The 10,657-nt window shown below is 39.9% G+C and overlaps 1 protein-coding gene across 2 annotated transcripts; it reads right to left on the bottom strand.

Annotated features, from left to right (window-relative positions):
* Nucleotides 1-1,147: 1,147 nt before the first annotated feature.
* Nucleotides 1,148-8,007, bottom strand: LY96 (lymphocyte antigen 96). 2 transcript variants are annotated; one of them, XM_040588546.1, is made up of 5 exons: nt 7,627-8,007; nt 5,840-5,929; nt 4,763-4,894; nt 3,675-3,727; nt 1,148-1,581 (listed from the first exon to the last, which is right to left on the bottom strand). In XM_040588546.1, the coding sequence occupies exons 1-5, from the start codon at nt 7,718-7,720 to the stop codon at nt 1,507-1,509; spliced, it is 444 nt and encodes a 147-aa protein (XP_040444480.1). In that variant the 5' UTR covers nt 7,721-8,007; the 3' UTR covers nt 1,148-1,506. The 2 variants fall into 2 exon arrangements, with proteins under 2 accessions (XP_040444480.1, XP_040444479.1); XM_040588545.1 differs by having other exon boundaries at nt 1,148-1,711; nt 7,627-8,005.
* Between the last annotated feature and the right edge of the window lie 2,650 nt (nt 8,008-10,657).

The raw sequence follows: 10,657 nt of genomic DNA, 5'->3' as shown, positions 1-10,657 counted from the left end.
GCAACTCTAGTAACTTGGTTCAAACGTAAGCAGGAGCTGCTGTGGTACTCCATCATGGACTGTTCCTGGAACGGTGCATAGATGGAAGATGGAAGGCAAGGACAGATGCTTTGCCATTGCCACTTGGGTGTAACTGTGGCTTCTTGTACCCAGCCACGATGCAGTTCTACTTCTTATATTTTTACTGACTCAATGATTTTGCTTTAGATTGCCAAACTAGCTATACTGAAACCAAATTTTCAATGGAGTATCTATATACTTGGGGAGGGGAGTAGTTGTTGATTTTTCTGATGCCAAATTTGAAAAACACCTTTACGTGTAAAGTAAGATTAAAAGCTTCACTTCTGCTAATCTTCATGCTTGGTATTTAGCAGTCTGAAGGAGGCATGGTTTGTTCTGTTTTTTTCTTTTTTTCCAGGCGTTTGGAAGCAATTTGCTAGACACAGCACGACCTAGCGGCCAGCGCAATGTGTAACTTCAACTCGGGCCCATTCCTTAGGGAAAAGCTTCTGAACTCACCAAGCAACCACTGGCTGGGGGCTGAGGATGAAAAGAGGATAAGACATCCACAGGGTGTAAGGAAGGTATCTGTCTGAAGGCAGCAAGCACTTGCACACTGCACCGGTCAGCTGTCTTTCACCATACAGCAGCACCAAAGCACCACGAAGCATGAAAGGATGCTACTCTCTTCCCAAGGACCAAATCTTATACTCCATCAAAGTCTTGCCAAAGGCCTTGGGTGCAGAGATGCAGCAAAGTAAGACAGTGCCCATGGTTAGGCTGCCCATGAGGCAGAAGCCACAGCTTTAGACGTGCTTTTGATCCCTGAGGAATAGATCAACCTGTTGGGCAATGACAATCCTGCTGCTTCTGAAGGAGACAGCTTGTGTAGCCTCTGCTCCTCAGACCCTGAGCAAGAGCTCAAAACATGTTAGGGCGTGGCAGATACAGCTCTGGACAGCTAAATACAGCTGTACTATACCAGTGTAACTGGAAACATGTTCCACTTTCTATGTTATTCACATCAGCTGATACCACATAACAAATCATTACTTCTCTGGTTCAGCTCAATGCAAACGGAGTAGAATATTAGGAAACATCTAAAGATAATAACAAAATAACAGGAGAATAACAACTATTTCTCAAATTGATTGTACAAACAAGTTTTATTGTTAAAAGGGGAAAAAAAAAAGAAACACAACAGGGTTCCCAGTTTCAATTGCTGTTTTATTTCAAACTGAATACTGGTGAACTTCTGATTCTTGCACTTCAAAACTTCCTATACTAGTTTTGTGCAGTCTGAAGGACTTGGCATTTTCATAACTCAAGGCACAGCACCAAAATGCAGTCCTCAGCCTGACATCCAGTCAGGGTTATTCTGTGGATTAATCAGGATTCTTGATTCCCAGAGATTTTGTGCACACTGGTTGAGCATCTGATTACAATGGTGCTATAAATGGGTAAGACTATCCATCAGGTAGCTTTCCAGACAGTACATGATGTATTCTACCTCAGGAAAATTAGTGTGCTTATTATTTCACAGCTCAGATTCCAGTTGCTTGCAGAAGTGACCTCTGTGTTCTGGAATTATTTGAAATGTTTGTCACATTCAGTAAATGTCTTGTTTTACTATCATGGTGATATTCAAGCACATGAACATATTATTCTCAGAATCATCAGAGAATCCTTGTAAAATAATGTCATAATTGCCCTAAAACAAGCAAGAAAAAAAATATTAGTGCATAAGGCTGTTCACTCTTGTCTAAATAGCTGCTTGGAATAGTTCTGGTGATTTCTGTTAGGACTGAAAAAGAAAGATTCCCATTGGGGACTGTTATCATGGGTATATTCAGATATATGTGTATATAAAAAAGTATCACTCATCTTTCTTCCCATGACCTGGGTACTAAGGAACAGCAGTAGGCTGTGGTCCAGCTTGCACTTGTCAGGGTCCTCTCTCAAACCAGAGTCCTGTGCTCCTGAGGGCATCTGCTCCTCCTTCCAGAGCTGTTCTCTTGAGTAACAATTCTGACTCCACAAATGGGAATTAACTGAGTTGATACACCAGGATGCTTTCTGCAGCAACCAGCTTTTTTGTTGTCAGCTATAATCACATACTGGATAACTAACTGCTATTCACCCTCAGTGGTGTTTACCAAAATCATCAATTCATAGTGAACGCATGATGTGAATACATCAAATCTCTGCTTGATGAAAGCTAAAGTAACTTCATACTATTATTGGTGGCAAAAAGTTTCTCCTGAGTTTGGACGTGATGTCAAGATTAGGATGAACTAAGTTAGAGAGAGGAGAGTAGGAGGAAGGAACCACGTGAGAAGAGTGCTGTAGCCATTCTTCAGTCCCTGATCAAAGCAGAGCCAGTGCTTCCCCTAGTGTGAGGTCTTAAGCTGCCTACTTCAATCATGCTGTCAGTGGCCAGCTCACCTCCCTGCATGAAGCATCTGCTCCCTGACTAGTGGGATACAGCTTGCCTGTACCTTAGACATAAGCCTGGCTCTGTCAGTCACACTTTCTCATGGTGCACACTGCTGTAAGCAACACTGGTACTCACATCAGCTCAGCGTTCCTTCCAGACCCACCACTGTGCTCATTCACATCCAGCAGTCTGATTCATAAAGCAGCATCAACCCAGGCTTAGCTGTTGTCTAGCTACCCACCTTCACACTCTCGCACAGACTTTTGTAGGTACCAGGACAGAAGACAGCTTGGTGGCCCCTACTGAATCCAGGTCTTACCTTACCTTCTTTGACACCTGTCACCTTCCTCTTCTGATACGGCAAACTGGAGATGAGTACTTGGGAGCTGAAGGGCTCTTAGGACCAATCTAAAGACTGGAAGGCTTGCAAGTGTTTCTAGTTTACAGGGAAGGCTATGATTAGAGTTAGCTCCTGGTCTGGAAGAGTCCCATCAGGAAGTGTCAGGTCTGCCTCATCTATAGGAGGACTGTTTATGGCAGAGGATATTCCTGTCTACTACCAGCTCTGGGGCTAGAAGAGATGCTGTGCTGGATGGTGTTCAACACCATTGAAGGCCCATGAGCTTTGAGTTAAGGAGAAGCTGGAGATTTTGTACCAGTAGAAGCTCCTTAGTAACATTTATGGGGATTAATAGGGATGGTAAGGGTCTTAAGGCTCAGGCACCTGATGAGGCAGGTGTTGGATGAGAGTGGGCTAACCTGAGGACTGATGCTCCTCCTGGTTTAATGCTGGAGCATTGCTTTTACTCTTGGATATGGTTATCCCTCTTCAAATCTTTGAACAGGATTTCAGGGAGGAACAGATGAGCGTGTGAAGACAACATACCATAAAGAATGAAATGGGCAAGAAGAGTATGGATGGATTTACTCAAAAAGGTTAAAGGAAACACAATAATTTACCAAACAAAATTGAATGATTAAGGTGACATTAACTGATATCTTTGGTCTTTTCTTTTATAAAATAAAGGAGTAATAATAAAGGAATAATAACGTGAGGACATCTAACATTTCAAGATGCTACCATTCTGGAGTCATAACTTCAGGCATGAGAAAGTTTTCTGACATTTCCTTCTGCTGTTTTCTACAGTTTGAATGAAAATCTCTTTTCAGAAGATATATACCTGTAAGTATGTGATTCTGCTATTGCTATTTTTTTATATAAAATGCTGAAAAGTACCTTTGGAAAGTTTGTTCTTGAACCTTTAATGTCAAATGTTGTTTCAATTGTTTCTGTAAAACAGAGATAATGATAATATAAACGGTTACTTAAGCATAAAGCCATCAATCAAATTTCTTAAATAACTTCAAAGCAATACGGCATATCTCTCAGCAGCAGTGCCCATACCATTTACTCTTCCACCGATAAAGCCCTCACCTGTTTCTCCTCCCAGAGCTCTGCCTGTTTGTCTAAACCACAGAAGAAAATAGAAATTAAGCCCAATACTCCTGCAACATCTCCTACAGACCCACCCTACTGTGATAACTCAAATAATTTAACTTGTAATAGTAGTTCAGTTGAATGATAACCGAAGAGAGCTGGAATTAATCTTAAAACAAAGGAAAACACAGATTTCATATTTTGACTTCCTCGCAGGTCTCTTTGGCCTTTAGTTTGACATCCTGCCTGAATTTTCTGGATCTGAGCCTGTGTCATGTTAACGTTGGTTAGCCCTTACAACAGGATTGATGCCTCTCTAATAAGAAAAGCGTTATACATGGACGTAGAGAATCTCTTTAAAAACACATCCAGACACATCTAAATGAATTGTTTTCTGTATATTAGTAGTGCCCCTAGCTCCTCTCAAGTTTTCTGTCCAGTCCAGTCAAATGTACTCTTTCTGGGTAATTTTAAGAGATGTTAACAATAAGTGTCATGACAAGATGAAGGGTATTAGCAATCCTAATTTATAGAGATGGAAACTGCAGTACTGCAGTGATAATCCTAATTTATAGAGATTAGTAATCCTAGTTTATAAAGATAGAAACTGAAGCACTATTAAACCGCAGGATATTAAAGCATAGAATATGGAAATTTTCTATTTTAGCGGGGTTCTGGCACTGGAGGACTGCCTGCTTTGAAGTCTGCTGCCTGTCAAGCAAGGTGAACAGGTCTAGATTGTGGAGAAAAAAATCCATCTGCATGGGTTGATCAATCAGTCCTTTAAGAGATCTGCTTAGTGAGGAAAAAGGGCTGGCAGGATATGGCCCTGTTGGGGAGGGAAACTGCCAGGCAAGAGAAAAGCACGGTATGTTTTCCTTACTGACCTCCTTTCAGCCTCCTGCACACTGAATATTCGTCGTCAGTGGCTCCACTACAAAGGACTTCTTTCCAGTGAAACGCTTTGGCTCCGTCAAACCAGACATAGAAGATGACCTTCAGGAAGGTGATGTCACTTCCTAGTTAAGACATTACAAGTAAGAAAATGGTAGCTGGTGGGGAGGAGAAACATATATGCAGACGTGCTACTTAAATAAAAACTATTTTTCTCTGAAATACAGTATTTTTTAAATACTCCACACACACACAACTAACAAAAATACATATCTTGAAAACTGTTACTTCCAGAAAAACAAAAAGCTGGTTTTCAACAAAAAGCATCAGTCATAAAAAACACTTGAGCAAACAATTTCAAAATCAGTTTTAATTTCTTTAGCAAAGATATCGAAGTTCACTCAGCTCCACAGCTAACCCAAACAAAGAGTCAGATGAGGACTATGTTGTTTTAAGCCGGTGTTGCAAACAAACTCTCCTGGATGCTGGTAGCCATGATAAAGACACCTTTCTAGTGAAGCAAACTTAGTCCAGCTCCAGCATATTTACTCAGAAGGTAAAGTTTATCATACAGCCATTTCATAAGTAACTCCACCTGCCAGCTTAAAGATAGGTTTAAAGATTAAAATTAGGTTTGCATACACAATCCGGTATCATTTCCAGCCTCTGGAACACACATATTCTTAGTAGGAGTCCTGCCTACTTAGATAGCCTAATAATATTCTCCTTCCTTAAAAAGACTTGGAAGTTCTTCAGGCCAGAAGAGTTTTTGTGCTGCAGCTCCTGCCTGCTTCTTCCAGACAAAGGCACGTGCACCTAAACTGTCTCAGATTTGCATGTACCGTGGCAGTCAGCATGCACAGTTCTGGTAAACGCCCCAACAAGCAAAATTCAAACATGCTTATTTCCATAAATAATTTCTGTCCATCAATATAATTTATCTATTCAATTTTTAATCACAGAAACTAATCTCCTAAATAATTTGTCATTTAGGATGAAATGTCAGCTTTTTGCTTGTATTCCATTTTCTGCATTTGCAGAATATAATTGTCTAGTCAAGGGGGACTCACGTGGAATCCAGGTAAGTGCAGCCTTCCAGACGAAATTGTTCATAATGCTGCAAGGTGTCAGGTTAAACATGAAAATATGATCTGTGGAATCTACAGGAAAAAAGTATTTCATATTGGTAGTGTGACTAGGCTTCTCCAGGAAAATAATAAAAATATACATATATATACACACAATAAACACATACACAGTATTTAGTATAGGGTATATACTATAAAATTGCCTCATCTAAATATCCATCATAAGTATTAGATAATAAAAATCTATTTTGAATTACAATTTTATTTATTTATATGCTTAGAGGTAAAAATAATGTATTTATTTAAATAGCAAGAAAAGTCAATTATTTGGTCAAAGATATTTTGCACCCAAAACATAAGAGGCAAAATTATTTTTATTCCTCTTCTAAAGTTAAACAAACCTTTTATTAGCACTAAGCCAGCGTGGTCCTCTGCTGAAAATATTACTACTAATGCTATCGATGGAATCTATGTAAACTTGCTGACAACAGCTGAAAATGTTTTTAAGGTACCAGCATATTTTCCAGGATAAGGTAAATGAGCCTTTGAGCAGATTTGCTTTGTGTGACCCACCTAGCACTGTACAATGCACAGTGTCAGAAGCAGGGTGATAAAGCATCATACAACCTGTATCTAACCAAATGTAGACCCCATTAGCTGATATTTTAATTAAAAAAAAAATAAAATTCAGTGACAGCCTTTGGAAGGGTTTTCAGTCAGTGTTTTTATTTTTATTTTAGGGAAGATGTCTGTTCAGACGTGCGCTGCGTGCTGTGGCGGGGAGGCGGGCTGGGGAAGGGGTGCTCCTGCACAAAGGGGGCGGCAGGGACATGTACAGGGAAGGGTTCTGCCTTGTGTTTCAGGGATTAAAGCGAGGGCGTGCAGAGGGAAACTGTCTGGCTCTCTGTAGCCATCAGTCAGCTTCTCATCTTAGGCACAACTATGCATGGGGAATTACGATGGGAAAAAGGACAAACAAAACCCACCACGGTCCCAAAGGTTTGGTTTGCAAGCTTAAGCACTGCCACTTTTACCCTTGTGAAGTTTTTGAGTATTAATATAAAGCAAAGTACCCCAAAGAAACATGCCTTCCTGTGCCTCATTTTATATAGCTATTTTACAGTGATGTCCAGTAGGGATGCACACAGATTTCTGAAAGACATGGGCTTTTCCTTGCAAAGTGTCTCCTCCAGCGCCCACCTTCTGGCCACTGAGCTCGCCTGGGCTCACGGAGCCTGGTCGGCACAGACAGAGGGGGGATGCCACGTCGTTGAATAATCAACCAAAACTCAGTGAATTATATGGATCCAGTAGCCCACAACACAGGCGTGGCAAGAAGGGACACGCCACGTTTCCCCAGTGCCTGACCAGGCCTCCAGCCCAGCAGGATATCACATTCCCCCTTTCCTTCCATATACTTAAAGCTTTTCATCGTAATACATTAGTTAAATCGATGTGGATAATTTATACAGCACAGTACTTGCAAACCACATTTAAATCACTTGTCTTCTAATATTTCCTGAACCAAAACATGCCTGCTTTACCTGGGAGTAAACTTAGCTGCTGCAACCAGCATTGTGGTAATATTTACACCTATGCAGTATAATTCTTATAATAAGGTAATTAATAACAGAAATATACTTCAGCTGAACTTCTTATTTTGCTGTATTCATCAAAAAACAATTTTGAAAGAAAGCTCACATTTCCTCCGACTACAACAATTATTGTGCAAACACCAGTAAGAAAAGAATAATCTATGTTTTACTTACCACAAAAAGTGTAAGACAGTTCTAGATCTGGTGATATGCAAAGAAATTCACTGACTCCAGGGGCAAATAAAATGAAAAAGAAAAGTCCAAACATAGTTACTTTTTTTGCTCAGTATTCAACGGAATAAAACTTTGGCTGGGGGAAAGAGGAACAAAAATTCAGCATAGTCATGCCCCGTCACATGTCTTCAGGGAATATTCAGTTGTTTTGTCAAATTCTCTGCAAGCTTAATTAATCCTACTACAGCACGATCAGTTATCAACACAATAAATTTTGTGTAGAAAAAGAATTTCTGCCTTTGTTGTTACATTTTCACCAGACAACGCAGATCGACCCACGAGTGAAAAATGAAAGAGAGAACTGTATGAAATGGGGAAGTGAGGAGAAGTAAAATTATGATCACTAGAAGCACGTAAAGGGCAAGTTTAGTTGACTCATCAGATGTAACATTTGTTAAGGCATAATTTCAAACACTCACAGTGTTTGCTGTGCATACTGAAGAAGAGAAAAGTTCGCAAATTATGAAAACGAAGTCTACTCTTTTTATTGATATGGTAGCCAGTAACTCTCACAAGTTTTCAGAATGAATTTCTTACAAAGTTCACTGTGCTTTAAGAACACGCCAGCACTCTGGAGGAGCGTAATTAGATGACACATTTCCAAATGGAGGTAAGCACGGAAGCTGAACGCAACTGTCTGACACGTTATTGAGTAGCACCACCGATATCCTTCACAATGTCAGCTGCCATCTTCAAAGCTGTATCTATCAGTTAGACTACTTAGTGAAAAAAATCTTAAAAATCCATAAAATGACAACTGCCAGCGCAGCGCTCAGGCGTGGGTCCAGGCCAACACCGAACACTAGGCAACTAATCACAAAAGCTGTTGGATTTTGACTGAGATGTTTCTGTAAGAACAGAGAATCTACCTGCCACAACTGAAGACGGGTTAGGAGCCCGATTTTAACCTAGGATGTTGAAAACAGTCCAGGTTGCAGATTTTGATACCTAAGTTTGAAAACGCTTTTGGTATTAGATATACCCCCTTATTCTGTCTGTTAGTGCAATACAAAAAAGAATAACATATTTTGCCTCTATGTGCTATATTAGTTCTGTGGGATCATTTAACCATCTAACTGGCAGGAAACACAATTACATATTTTTTTTTTCTGAATGTAATTAAATACACAAAGTTACTGAATTTACAGAACTTAAATTATTTTCTCATGAGTTACCTTCTTGATTTGCATGTATGTCTGCAAGGTCCTCTTAGATCAGAAATTGTATTTGTTTCATGAAAAAGAAGCAGTATATACAATAGACAGGTATTTGGTTTTGTGCTAGGCAGGAAACTCAATAAAAATTACTTAGAACAAATATAACTTAATCAATTGTTCTGACTCTCCCCACTTCCTATCACAATTCTCACAAATTGTGTGCACACCAGGGCAATATTTTACCTATTATAAAGGTGAAGTTGCAAAAGATTAATAAATTGGTTTTCAGAAGTCTGAACTTGTAACACAAAAGGTGATTTAGGAATAGTGGCATGCACAAGAACATGGCTAATTGTGCCCAGAAGATGGGGGAGTTCACAGTCTAGTTAAAGAAGGTGAAAATTCAACCAAAAATGCTTAAAAGTACCAACTAATGAGCTAATACATGTAATAATTCACAAAATAAGTTAAAAGTTTTAAAATTTAATATGGGTAGACAATTCTTTTCATTATTTCCCTATCTTTCTACAGACCACAAGAAGAATCCCACTGGCCTGGCAGAGTTCAAGACTGAAAGAAATTTCTGGCATTTGGCTTTTATGTGGGGAATTAAAAATTATACAAATTTCCTGACAGATCTCCAGAGTACATATATCACACAATTTTTGCTGTTGTTTAATTGGAGGCTATAAAACATGCAAACCCTTTGTGATCACAGCAGTAACACAGTTCTGTTTCAAAATGGCCAAATTTTGCTTAAAAATAGTAAAATATGTAGTGACATTGAAATAAATAGAGAAGGCTGTAATAGTGGGAAAGAAGAAATGGAGTAATGAGACAGCCACCAAGGAGTGATGAAGCAGCCACTAAAGAAGAGCTACCCTATGCACATACGGTCAAATAAAGGTTCCTTTCAACCCCAAAGCCATGGCCGCTGATGTGGAGCAAGTCTCATCAGTGGGAAGCCAAGCCAGGCTCTCTGCTGAGTCTTCTGTCAGCCCAATAGATTTAGTAAAAGTCACAGGTCAGTCTGAATCAGGCACGAGATGGCACTGGCTGTACCCTATGGACGTATGCGATCACCCAGCTGAAAGCACGTCCCTCGGCAGCCAGACTTGAACTTGCTTTGCTGCACAGTGCGTTGGGTGGCTCATGGGCAGAGAGGAAGGAGCACTGCAGATGTACAAGGTTCTATATCAAAGCTCTTTAAGCAAAACTGAAGACAAGCTCTCTGCTGAACTCCGTGACTTTCTAGACCTGGTTCAAGAACAGGTGGTTTTTTTCAGATACTTGACGCTGTAAGTGATATAGATGAGGAATGAGTCCCCCCTGGTGGCTTAGACAGACACATGGTGAAACCTCTCTCCTCTCCTGTTCCTTATTGCACTTTTATTGTACAAGACGATTCCAATGCTTTGAAAGATCTGCGTAATGGGTTCCATTTTAGAAGGATCTGGCTGACTAATGGGAAAATAGGAACAATACCTGTTACTGGTATCAGGGCTAAAATATCACGTAGGACCACGATTATAAAGTCTATAGCCTTGACCACTGTTGCCTGATCATTTTTTCCTTAAATCAAATTAACCTCAAACATTTTAAAATCTTTTCAGCAAATTCAGTTTTAGATGCCTGTGGCTTTTGATGCCCATATCTGTGCTGTTCATAGACGTGACCTCTTGTGATGCTCACTGAAACCCCAAACCAGTACACTAGAGGTGTGAGGAGTCTGCTCTGTCCCTTTCAAGTCAGTGTGAAGGTCACTGGAGAAGAAGGATATAAACTTATATATACTCAATTTTTACTAAATACTC

This window comes from Falco naumanni, chromosome 3 (assembly GCF_017639655.2).
Source record: "Falco naumanni isolate bFalNau1 chromosome 3, bFalNau1.pat, whole genome shotgun sequence".
NCBI lineage: Eukaryota > Metazoa > Chordata > Aves > Falconiformes > Falconidae > Falco > Falco naumanni.
The sequence above is the reverse complement of the archived record's forward strand: the minus strand, read 5'-3'. Positions and strand labels throughout refer to the sequence as shown.